The 12,740-nt window shown below is 44.3% G+C and overlaps 1 protein-coding gene across 2 annotated transcripts; it reads right to left on the reverse strand.

Annotated features, from left to right (window-relative positions):
- Nucleotides 1–2,468: 2,468 nt before the first annotated feature.
- Nucleotides 2,469–5,962, reverse strand: UPK1A (uroplakin 1A). Of its 2 annotated transcripts, none has more exons than XM_074306722.1 (8): nt 5,848–5,962; nt 5,615–5,744; nt 4,835–5,035; nt 4,499–4,573; nt 4,013–4,120; nt 3,663–3,842; nt 2,964–3,047; nt 2,469–2,774 (listed from the first exon to the last, which is right to left on the reverse strand). In XM_074306722.1, the coding sequence occupies exons 2-8, from the start codon at nt 5,678–5,680 to the stop codon at nt 2,730–2,732; spliced, it is 759 nt and encodes a 252-aa protein (XP_074162823.1). In that variant the 5' UTR covers nt 5,681–5,744; nt 5,848–5,962; the 3' UTR covers nt 2,469–2,729. The 2 variants fall into 2 exon arrangements, with proteins under 2 accessions (XP_074162823.1, XP_074162821.1); XM_074306720.1 differs by having other exon boundaries at nt 5,615–5,686; nt 5,848–5,960.
- Nucleotides 5,963–12,740: the final 6,778 nt, after the last annotated feature.

Raw genomic sequence — 12,740 nt, forward strand, 5'->3', positions numbered from 1 at the left:
CCGTGAGAGTCCTGAAGTCATCGAAAAGCTCTTCCGGGATAGTTTGGCCGTGTCCTGTTGTGGGTCCTGCCACCACCCTTCCTCTCAGGTTAGAGTGGTCGAAATGGTGACAGAGGTTTCTTTCCCGCCAAGATGAACGGTCCCCTCTGTGATTGGTCGAGGAGCTTGCACCTCAGGGCACGTGAGGGAGAGGAGGTGGGAAAGAGATAGGAGGAGGCTGCCCTCACTGCTACCTCTGATTGGTTGCAGAACTCGTGCCTCTTTTCCCTATTGGCCGAGGTGAGTCAAAGGGGAGGCGGAGACTCTTTGTTTTGCTGTAAAACTGGCTTCCCGTCAAGTGACGGATTGGAAGTTGTCCGGGTCAATAGGTAAAAGAGGTGTATGTCCCGGCATCCCCTTCTCCTGCCTCGGCCGGAGGGAAGCAGGCTCGGGTCCCCAGAGAGGAGCAGAAAAAGGAGGCAGAGGCGAAGGAGGGCTCTCCGACCCATCTAGGCCGTCCCTTCCTTTTGATCGACAGATAGGGAGTCCGCTGCTCTTTCCGCTGCATTAAGCAGCTTCTCGTGGCGGGCCTCGCTTCCGCAGTCCCAAGGGTCCCTATGCCAATTTCAGCACGAGGTGCAGAAGGGATTGTACGCTTCACATGGAAGCTGTTGGAAGAATGACAGGCAAAGCCCGGCCAGCCGTGGACCGTGCGTGGTGCAGCATGCCGAGAGCTTCATATAGCAGGTAGCGTGCACCGTGCAGTGCATCAGATCACATGCAGCATGCAGAATGCATCTTGTAGCAGGTAGTGTGTCGTGTGCAGTGCATCAGATCGCGTGCAGCATGCATCGTGTAGCAGGTAATGAGCAGTGTGCAGTGCATCAGATCGCGTGCAGCATGCATCGTGTAGCAGGTAATGAGCAGTGTGCAGTGCATCAGATCGCGTGCAGCATGCATCGTGTAGCAGGTAATGAGCAGTGTGCAGTGCATCAGATCGCGTGCAGCATGCATCGTGTAGCAGGTAATGAGCAGTGTGCAGTGCATCAGATCGCGTGCAGCATGCATAATGTAGCAGGTAATGAGCAGTGTGCAGTGCATCAGATCGCGTGCAGCATGCATCGTGTAGCGTGCGTCATACAACGTGCAGAGAGGGCAGTGTGCAGCTCGCGGGGTCCCTGCCCCCCATAAGGATCTCTTGGCGCTGAACTTGGAGAGGCCCCCAGCAAGGGTTCCCATCTTGTGTCCTCAACTCCCAGGGCAGATTCTCTCTCGTTTCATCAGCCTGACTGTGGCTTCCCGGCGTGGAAAGAAGCGCCTCCCAAATGTCCCATCCATTCCCCTGCCTCTCTGCTGCCCATCCGCGCGGGCCCCTGCTCCCTTCTTCACTGAGCCGGCGGCTCCCTGGGCCCAGAGGGCAAGCCGGGAGAGAAGAGGGAGAGAAGGGAGAGAAAGCTCCCCCTGGCTGGGAAGTCCCTGCTTCTGGGACCTGCAGCCCCGGGGCCTCTGCGGGATCTATGCGCATGCTCACCTGTAAAAGGGGCTCCCTGTTGGGCAGGGCAGCTTTGGGGCTCAGATGGGACAAGGGCTGCAGGGTTGGGGAAGCCCTGCTCTGTCACACGGGACGGATGATCCGGGTCCAAGCCCTCCTGAGCAGCCGCTCTTGGGAAAAGGGGGTGAGGCCAGGGAGAGGTTTGAGGAACCAGGGCTGGGGCCGGGATGCGATTGGTCCACGGGGCTCATCAGATCTTTCCCTTCTCTTTGCCCTTTGGCTTCCTCCACCGAACTCGGACCATCTTTCCCTATGACACGCAGCCTTGCCTCAATGCCGTAGCCATGGAGCATCCCTGACATGAGCCACAAGTTCCAGCCTTTTGAGCCGCATATTCTGAAATCCTCCAGGAAATATCCAACCCCATACCAGCTATAACCTGGTTTCTCTCTGCACCCCCCCCCCAAAATGTTGTCATTCGACTGGCCAGTCCGATTCCAATCGTTACTAAGGAGATTTAATGAAAATAATTATTAATTAATGAGTTTAATTAATTTAATGAAACTAATTAGTGAAACAAGTGTCCATCAGCCAGTCATCAAGTTATCCTCGGCCTGAGTTAATTCCCGTAAGCCCCTCCTCCTGTGCTTATTCCAGAAAACAGAGGTCGCCCCTTTCGGACCCTTGCCTAAGCCCTGAGCCCTGTGCTCCCCCTCCCCCTCCAGGCGCACTGGGCTGAGACGGCTCCCTCCCCTCTGCTCCACTCCCCTTTCTCACTCATCTCTCCTCCGCGGCGCGGAGCTCTCCTAACGGGAACGAGAAACTGGCAAACCTGTTCTACTCGTCCAGGGCCCAGCACGTGACTGCTCAGCCCCTCTCGGACCTGAGGGAATGCAGCCAAACTGGAAGTCAAGGAGGAGGGCACGGACCAAGCTACCTCTCCCTCCCCCGCCCGCTCTTCAGCCCCAGAGCCTGCCAGCCAGAACAAACCGGCGCAGAAGGAGAAAAAGAAGTCTTTATTCCATACAAAATAGGTCAGGCAGACGAGGAAAGGCTCCATGACTTAGTGGGAACTAGGGATGCTTGGGGCGGAGGAAGAAAGGGAATGTAAGAGAACCCCAAAACCGGGAGGAGGAATTGGAGAGAGAGGAACAAATGAGGGAGAGTTCGGGGGGAATCTCTTTCCAAGGAGCCATCGGTGGGGCCCAGCAGGAAGGGGTGATGCTTCTGGGGAAGGGGGACTGCTTCCGGGAGGGTCTCAGAGTACCGTGTAGTAGTACATGGCCAGCAGCATCACGGGGAGCTGAGGAAGGAGACAGGAGTGAGGAGCACGTGCTCTGCCTCCGCCCAGCCCCCAGCGGAGAGGGAGAAGGGGCTCTTGGAATGGAGAAATAACGATTAATTCCAACTTCCCCCAATTTCTTAAGCACCCCCTTCCCAGCACCCTTCAAGACGGGCTTTTGCTTTCCCAAATCTTGGCTTTTCCTCTCACCGTCCACATAAGGATGGCAAATCCAAACCAAGAGATACCCCAGGTGTAGCTGTCGATGGCGTGGCCAAGATGCTCAAAGCAGCCCTGCAGGGAAAGCGTTGGGGAGGGAGCTGAAGCAACGGCGAGGTGAACTTACAGCAACACTTTCTGGGATGGCTAGGAAGGAGACATCGAAGGGACCCCCCAGCTGGGGAATGGCCCAGCAAGCCGTGGGATATTACTGCGCTATGAGAAATGGTTTCAGAAAAACCTCGAAGAGCATGAACTGATGCAAAGTGAAGTGACCAGAACCAGGGAACCTCGCACACGGTAACAGCAAGATTACTCGGTGAAGAACTCCTAATGCTTCCAAGCAATACAGTGATTCGAGGGACTTAGGACGAAGCTTGCTATTCTCCCAGAAAAAGAACTGACTTGTTTGAATACGAACGGAAGAGTGCTATTTTCACCTTTCCTTTTTTCCTTTTATTCACATCATGCAAAATGACTAATATGAAATGATCCCACATCGATAACCAATATCTGATTGCTTACCATCTCAGGGAGAAGGGAGAGATAACATTTAGAATGCAAAACTTTAAAAAAAGTAAATATTGTTTAATATGTAATTTGGGGACATATGTATCTATGCATAAGGTGATTGATAGGGGGAAAAAAAAAAAAAGCAACGGTGGATTGAAAGGCAAGGTCTGTTGGTACCTTGGTGAAGAGGTAATCTTGGTGGCCAAGCCGACATCCCTCCTCGTTGAGAGGGTTGAAGTTGGCATCCCTACGGCAACACAATGGGGGCCAGGGGAAGTCGACCTCTGGGGTGGCGTCCCGGAAGGCTGATGTGAAGTTCACCCAGTCGAGGGGCCCTGAGGTACCACAGCATTGTTGCTGGAAAGACAGGCAGGGGAGGCAGGGGGAAATGGCATAGGACAAGAGACTCCATTTAATGAGGACCAGTATGGGGCACAAACTTGGGTTTCAAAAGCTAGGTATCCGAGGTTAACACCCCAACTTCTGGATTCCCGCGTCACCCTCGTGCCCACCAAGAACGCCCTCACCTCAATCATGACTCGATCCCAGAAACGAGTCAGTTCCTGGCCCTGGTCCGTGGGAGCATTGTAGAATGTCAGCATCTGTTTGGTAATGAGGGCCGGGTTGGACACCATCTGTAGTAAGAAGAAGAAGCAGCGAGGCAGAAGAATGGGCGCTTCCCTAGAACCAGGAGGGGAAAGTTCCTCTGGGAGTTCATTCTCGCCCCTCTCCCTGCTCTGCCCTGCACCTGCCTCCAGAGGGGTCCTTAACCCCTTGTGTCCTGGACCCCTTGGGAAATCGGTGACCTGCAGGTCCCTTCCTAATCCACAATCATGTTATTAAATGCACAAAACAAAATGTCCCTTACTGGCAGTAATTATTAAAATCTTTTAAACTACAAAGTCACAGACTCTAAGTTAAGACTCCCTGCTCTGACCCCATATTTCCAGTCTCCCTCCACAAACGCCCTCTGTCCCCTTTCCCCCACCCCTTCAATCCTCCTGGGTGCTCACATAGTCTCTGTGGGTATATGACGTGATGCTTGAGGCACATTCAAACACATAGACAATCAGCATTAATACCAGGTACTAGAGAGGAGACAGAAGAAAGTCAAAAAGGAAGGGAACAGGAGCTGGCACGGGGGGAGCCCCGAGGAGGCTGGTTTGGGGTCATGTTTAGATGGTTCCATTTAAAAGGGAATGGATTCAGATGGGAATGGCTAACTGGAATTGGATCAGCAAACTGTGGTTCACAGGCTTTTGGAATTAATCCCATTGGAGAGAAGGGAAGGCTCCAACTAAAGGCCATTTCTGCTATTACCCATTTCCCTCCCCACCCCCACTCCTGACCGTGAGAAGCATTCCTCGGCTGTGGCACAGCGCTGCTCCTATGCCAAAGCTGGCCACCACAAAAAAGGAGAAGCCGGTGAAAATGGCAATCCAGGCCCCTGCGAAGACGTCATCCTTGCCAGAGACCCCGAGCAGGGGGTAGACCCGGTACTGATCGGCCGTCACCCAGACAGTCTCCGCAAACAGCGCCAGGCCTGACATCTAGACCAAGGGACCAAACAGGCACACGGAGTCTCTCAGCCCCTTTGGTGCCCCTTGAAATCCCCCATGCCCCTAACTCCAACCATTCAACAATAATTAGTGACCACAAGCCTTGCTGCTACCTATTCCCCTAATCTTCTTTTAATGCCCCCTGTAATGCCTTATGTCACCTGCCCTGTTTTTTTGATATATTCAGACCACATTTGAGCATATATATATATATATATCCATTCTCCCCTGTTTTCATGAATATGATTCCATATTATCAGACTGCAGAGCAACCAGATCGATGTAATTTTTTTTCTTTCACTCAGCTAATCCTGTTTCCCCTTTATACTAACTTAAATCCCTTGCTAAGAATTTCATCATTGCCAAATGAAGGTTCTGGGCAGTTGGCGATAGGGCAAAGGGATCCGCAAAATCCAAGGTCTTGCCTCTCACTCAGTATTGCCCCATTAATCCCTGTGCCCTGGAATTTCCTCTTCTCTTTCCCATAATCCATTTTTAGCTCCCCAAATCGTCAGTTTTTGTATCCCCTACGAGAAGACAGAGAGATAAAGGGCACTGGGATCTATTTACCAGGATGATGATATTTCCAAGGACCAGTAAGCCCACCACACCTGGGGATCCTTTCTCTGCTGCCATGATCCCCTGAAACACATGTGGAATTGCAAGGATCCCGTCTCTGTTTTGCTGCTCAGCTTCTCCCCTGCAACAATCCTTCCAGTCCAATTATGTCTATTCCCACAAATCCAGAACCCAGATATTTATTCTGCTCTCCCTCTGCTACCTGCTCCCATCTCCTTTCTTACCCTTTTTATGCCCCGGTGATTGTCAGTCTTTGCTGGGACCCCAAGACAGCTTCTTATATCATCCAGAAAGGTGTGTGTGTGTTTGTGTGTGGCCACACCCTGCATTCCCTTTCCCTTGGACAGACTGGGGCAGAGTGCAGCACATCTCTAGGTTTTCTTGTGTATTTAAAGAACCTGAAATTTTTTTTTACTTGATTTTTAAAAACTTTATTTATTGAATACAAGGGATAATATTATAAAATATATATATATAATAAAAAAAAATAAAAATCAGGATGCTAAAATGAAGTAAACATAATGTGAATGGATACATTTTTGGTAAAACCTTTTATCACCAGTGCCATTGATCAAGGAAAATGTGTGACAAGATGAACATTATTCCTCTCTTCTTTAGGGTGTAAGGTTATGATGTATATATGTATGTGTATGTTTATTTCATTTACTCTAAGTCACAGTTGGTTCATGGGTTGGATTGGTTTTACATCATCATCATCATCATCATTATAATTATAATTATTATTTGTACAGCCCTTTTTGTAGTGGCAAAAAAACTGGAAACTGAGTAGAGGCAGTTTGGGAATGGCTGAATAATTTGGTATTTGAATGTAACGGAATATTATTATTCTATAAGAAATGATCAGGTGGCTGATTTCAGAAAGGCCTGGAGAGACTTACATGAACTGATGCTATGTAAAGTAAGTAGAACTAAGAGAACATTGTACATAGAAGCAACAAAATTATGCAATGATCAACTCTGAAGAATATGTCTCTTTTTTACAATTAGGTGATTCAGGGCCAATTCTAATAGACTTGTGATGAAGAGTGTCATTTGCATTTAGACAGAAGACCATAGGAACTGAATATGAATCACAACATTTTTATCTTTTGTTGTTATTGTTTGCTTATTTGTTTTTCTTTCATTTTTTCCCTTTTGATCTGATTTTTCTTGTGCAGCATGATAAATGTGGAAGTATGTTTAGAAAAATTGCACATATTTAACCTATATTGGATTATTTGCTGTCTAGGAAGGGGAAAAAGTAAGGAGGGAAGGAGAAACACTTGGAATACAATATTTTTCAAGGATAAAAGTTGAAAACTAAAAAAAAAACAAAAAAACTTTATTTATTTAATATTTTCCCTCAGTTATATTCAAAACAATTTTTAAAAATTGTTTGAGTTCTAGGTTCTCTCCCTCATCCCCACTCACAATTAAGAAACTACTTGTGAAATTATGCAAAACATTTCCATAAAAATCAAGTTGTGGAAAAAAAATAACATAGATCTCTCACTCTAATGAAAACAAAAACTCTCAAGAAAAGTCAAATTTAAAAAAGAAAGAGAAAGAGAAAATGCTTCAATCTGTATTCAGATACAGCCAGTTCCTTCTGTGGGTAGGAATAGGATTTTTCTGAATTCTGAGCAGACATGAATCATTGTACTACTGAGAATAGCAAAGTCATTTTCAGCTGGTCATTCGAGACATTACTATTACTTTGTATGTAGTATATTTTACTTGGCTTGAATTAATGGAGAACTTTCCAGGTCTTTTTTCCCCCTGAGAGCATCCTGCTCATCATTTCCCAGAGAGAAATATTTCATCATAAAAACACACCATAGTTTATTGAGCTATTCCCCCAATTGATGGGCATCCTCTCAATTTCCTTTTTTTTTTTTTGCCCAGAGAAGAAAGTTGCTATGAATATTTTTTTGTATTTTCCTTTTATTTCTATGAATCTCTTTTGGTATTCATACCAATTAGTAGTGCTGTTAGGTCAAAGGATATATGCATGAATGTATAGCCCTTGGGGACAGAGCATATCTTTGATCATTTATCAATTAGGGCATAGTTTTTTTTTTTTTTTTTTTAAATAAATTTGACTCAGTTGCCGCTATGCTTGAGAAATGAGGTCTTAGAGTAGCTTGCTTTGAAATTCTTTTTTATAATTACTCTGGCTAACTGTATTTCCACCATTTATTCTCTTTCTCCTTGACCCCAGTGTCTCCTCAAAAGTGTTTTGCTACTGACCAGTCCCTCCCCAATATGCCCTCTCTTTTATCATCTTTTCCCCCTCTCTATAATCCCATTCCCTTCCTATTTTCCTGCAAAATAAGATAGATTTCTATACACCTATTGAGTACATATGCTATTTCTTCTTTGAGTCAATTCTGATGAGAGTAAGAGAAATTTTTGGTGTCCCTAATACATGGGTGAGGGATGGGAAGTTAACTGGAAAGGTGGGCTAAAATGATGTGTGTAGGAGAAGTGGGGTTTGAATTCCAAGGCAAACAGAATGAGAGAATCTTTTTTCAGGGAGGGGGAATCCAGATGGGACACTTTAGAGGCAAGAGATGCTTTTGTTTTTAGGGTCTGTCAAGAAGGAACCATTGGTTTGGAGGGTATTGAGGTGGTAAATTTATTTTTCATTCCTTCTTTCTCCCTCCCCACAAACTTTTCCTAGACCTGAAATTCTAGTTTATATAGTTTAATTGAGTGTCTCATTATTTTAAATGGAGTTTCTCTTTCTCTCTCTTCCTGATGGCTTTTTTTGGTAATATACTTTGTGTAAACTTTTTGAGGGCTGAGATTTTTGCCTTATACAACTATGTTATAACCCACAGAACCTAGTGTAGGACCTCAAATAACAAGTTCCAATATTTTTTTCCTGTTTTATTGTTACAAATTTGTCAAAAATCAACAAATGGACATTTCCGTATAAAAAAAGAAAAAGGAGACTGTATATGAAATTATAAATCTTCACCATGTATATAGTTTTTTAAAAACATTAATATGAAATAAAATTTGAGCTAATATTAGTAAATTTTTATATTTTTATACAAATATAAATATTTGTAAAGTGCTTTTGCAAACCTTAAAGGTTTGCAAAATCCTACCTCTGGAAGAGGACCTTCCTTCTGAGACCATTTTCTATTTGCATCATACATATCTTCAACGTACTTTATTTGCATGTATCTCACAGATTAGATTGTGAACTTCTGGAAGCTCACATTGTTTTTCCCTTTCTTTGTATCCCTAGTGCTTCCCATGGTGTTAGGCACATAGTAGGTGCTTAATAAATGTTTTTTTCCTGACCACAAATATTTTATATATAGGAGACCTTTTTCTCTTTTTGTCTTTTTAATCTTTCTGTTAGTGCTATCATTTGATCAAAGTAAGCACTGCGCAGTTACTTCTTGGGTATAGGTCCAAATTACATTCCAGAATGGTTGGAACAACTCAACACCACCAGCAGAGCATTAGAATTTCAGATTTCCTGTTGGAAGACACCTTAAGGGTCATTGAGTTCAATCCCCCTTTTATAAAAATGATAAAACCAAGACCCCGAAAACAGTGCCCATAGTCATGTCCCGGCCACTGCCATCTCCCATGGCATCTCCACAATCCTAGGCCGAGGCTCCACGATGCCTTCCCACTCCTACTTAATGAATGTCAGTGTTTCTCCCCCAACAACTTGTGTAATGTTCATTTTCCTTTTTGACCGTCCTGGTCAATCTGTCTGATGGGAGAGAGAACCTCAGAGTTGTTTTTATTTTCATTTCTCTTATTCTGAGTGAATCAGAACATTTTTCATAAAGTTGTTGATCTTTTGATAACTGTTTCTTCTTATCCTTTCAGTCAATCAATCAACATTTATTAAACACCTGTTATATTCGAGGTATTGAGCTAAGCACTGAGGATACAAAAAGAGACAAAATAAAGTGGTAGCCCTCAATGAGCTTACAATCCAATGGGGAGAGAGAGCATGCAAACAAATACATACAAACAAGCTGTAGAGGGGATAAATAGGAAATAATTAACAGTAAGAAGATACTAGAATTAGGAGAGTTTGGAAAAGGCTTGCTCTAAAAGATGGGATTTGGGGAAGAACTCAAAGGAAGTCAGGGAAGCGAGTAAGAGGAGTTGAAAAGGGAAAATGTTCCAGGAATGGGGAACAACAGCCAATGGCAAGAGGCCATTAAAGAGCAAATAAGATAAAAGAAGTTTGGAAAAGTAAGAGGGGATGCAAAACAGAATATTTCGTATTTAATTCTGAAAGCAGTAGGGAGCCACTGAAGTTTATAGAGTAGGGATGTGGTGATGACGGGGAGAACTCTGTGAAAAAATGTGTCCTCTTTAACTGTAAAATAGTCACTGAAACTGTGTCTCCTTTGATCTGCAAAAGAAGAGAGATGGGGGTTTCCCAGGCTCCAAAGAGTCTGGGAGAAGGCATACTTCCCAGGCTGGGCTTTTATTTGATTTTACAACTAAGTGTTGATTAGTAGCTTTGGAGAGAGCAGTTTTAATGGAATAATAAGGTTGGAAGTCAGATTGTAGGTGGTTAAGAACAGAGTGAAAGGAGAAGTGAGAGACACTGATCGTACACCTTGACAGCCTTTTCATAAACAGTGTTTGATGAGTTTAGCTGTAACGTGCTCTCCTGGCAGTTACAATTACTAGTCTGCTGTAGGCCCAGAGTACCTTTGACCACTGTGCTTAGCAGTGTCAACTCTACCCGGCTCGCCTCCTCTGAGGCCTTCAAAGGTCTCTGGCCACAATCTCTTGAATCTATAGCTTTACAATAGCACTTTTCACTATCCTAGAACAATTCTAGCTTATCACAATTAATTGCACTTTTCACAATTCTAGAGTAATTCTAGTTTCTCACAATTCTCTATTGCACTTTTCACAATCTTAGAACAATTCTAGCTTATCACAATTCTCAATTGCACTTTTCAAATTCCTAGAGCAATTCTAGCTTCACAGGTGCACATAAGCAAAGTCATGTCCAATAACATTGTCTCAATAACAACGGCAGGTGGGTGTGTTGGTTTTTCACCCACTAATTTAAAAGCATAGTCCTTTAATAGAAAGCATAGGGCAAAGCCTCTTCCCAGGCCACCATATGGCAAGTAGCCACGGGAGGAGCAAGCAGGCCCACCGTCCTTTCACAGTCTTTATATTGCATATCAACAGTCCATTTCAGCTGCAACACTGGAACTGTGTCTGCTATCTCTGGTGTCACGGTCAGGAGGGGCATTGCTGTCATCAGCGTCTGGAGGGCTGCAGACATCTGGCTGGTCCCTCTGGGCGGTTGTCTTGTCCTTCTCTTGGATCCCCAGGTCACAAATGTCTCTGGTGGGGATGAACTCTACTGCTGGATCTGCACCTAGGAAGGAATGTACCCGGGGCCCAACTTGGGCCTTTCCAAATGCCATCCAGGCCTTTCCACATCACAGTGGAAACAAAGTTGTTGTCAAAAAGATTAACAAAAGTCAGACAAAAGTTAGTCAGTCTGTCACTTAGCTGCACTTTCTGTGTGTGCCCGAAGTGCATTGCTAAGGTAAAAGGCAAAGAATTTAAACATGTAAAATCAAAATAATTTAAAAGTGTAAAACCAAAATAGATTAAAAATGTAAAACCAAAATAACTTTAAAATGTAAAATCAAAATACTTTGAAGATGTAAAATCAAAAGTGTTTAAAAATGTAAAATCAAAATTTAAAAATTGTAAGCAATCACATATCCCAAAATTCCCTTCTCTTGTTTAGAAGAGAAGATCTTGGGGATATAGTCTGTGCAGTAATGACTTTACTAATAGGATAAGAAATGCCAATGGAATGGGCAAAGTCAAATTCAATGCAAAAACACCTAAAGGCAAAGTATTTGTAAGCCAATCTGTTGCGAGCTGTCGTCTCTAGAAGCTGCCGGATCACTCTCTGGGAAGAGATCTGCTGTGTCTTCTACTCAAATCTCTCCGACAGATTCTTCTTCCTGTAACGAACCGTTGTCTCCAGGCAGTTGCTGTTAACTCTTGTCCAAAGAAGTGACTTCCCTTCCTGCAGAGAGCCCCGTCAAGCCTGATGCAATTCAGAGTCTTCCTCTTGAATCCTGGCTCTGAATCTCCTCCAGCTCTTATCCTTCTCCAGGCCGATCTGCTCTCTGCGCCCAGTGCTGTCTCTTTTTATCCTCCCAGAGAATGGGCGTGGGATAATGCAAGGGCTTCTGGGAAGAACCACCCCAGCCAATGAGCTTGCCCCCTCTATCAAGTCAACCTGAGTTCTCACCTTGTAATTGTCCAGAAAACCTGAATTCTCACCTTGTCACCATCCAGACAACCTCAGTTCTCACCTAGTAATCCCAACATCTTGTAATTGTCCAGAAAACCTGAATTCTCACCTTGTCACCATCCAGACAACCTCAGTTCTCACCTAGTAATCCCAACACCAATCCATAAACTGTCTTAAATGCATGTGAAATTTCTACCATGGAAAAATGCTTGATCACATGTCTAGCTGCTTCTCCAGATTGGAATGAAGCCATAATGTCCATTGGTATTAAAACATTAAATTTCAAACCATAAGGGTTTTGTCCTATAGGGAGTATAGGTGAGTGAAAGACAAGCTGTGTAGCCTTCTGCCATGCTCTAGCTTCCTCTTTAGTTATCACAATTTGTAAATATAAGATTCTAGCAGCCTGATTGTAAATGATTTGAAGGTCCACTCTGAAAATGGACATGGAGGGTATATTTATCTGAGCGCTTTCTCACTCGCTCTCGAAGTTCTTAAAAGAGTTGATACCTTTTCAGTGGCCTGCCACTCATACAGTTAATGAAAATAGAACACTCGGCTATATCCTTGAAATCTTTTGCCTAAAAATCAAAGTTTGAGTTTCTGATACCGAATTGTACTTCAGGAGTGTGAATCAATAAATCTGATATTACTTTTTCTCCTGGGTCAAAGATCACACACTGTCTATTTATTCTAGTGATTAAAACAGCAATTTTCCAAACCATTCTAAACATAAACACTGTTTTATAAGTACCCGTAGGGGGTTGGGAAATCAAGCCCACCTGTGGAAGTGGAAAATCCACGAGGTAAGAAAAGAGGATTTCCAAC

This window comes from Sminthopsis crassicaudata, chromosome 3 (assembly GCF_048593235.1).
Source record: "Sminthopsis crassicaudata isolate SCR6 chromosome 3, ASM4859323v1, whole genome shotgun sequence".
NCBI classification, from domain to species: domain Eukaryota; kingdom Metazoa; phylum Chordata; class Mammalia; order Dasyuromorphia; family Dasyuridae; genus Sminthopsis; species Sminthopsis crassicaudata.

What these genes read in the sequence shown, in the direction of transcription:
- UPK1A (XM_074306720.1), bottom strand. Translation starts at nt 5,952, where the DNA reads ATGCAGGGTGTGGCCACACACAAACACACACACACCTTTCTGGATGAT. An exon ending in ATCACCGGGGCATAAAAAGG is followed by an intron (nt 5,687 to 5,847) that starts GTAAGAAAGGAG and finishes CATGTGTTTCAG; the next exon opens with GGGATCATGGCAGCAGAGAA. An exon ending in TTGCCATCCTTATGTGGACG is followed by an intron (nt 2,775 to 2,963) that starts GTGAGAGGAAAA and finishes CTCCTTCCTCAG; the next exon opens with CTCCCCGTGATGCTGCTGGC.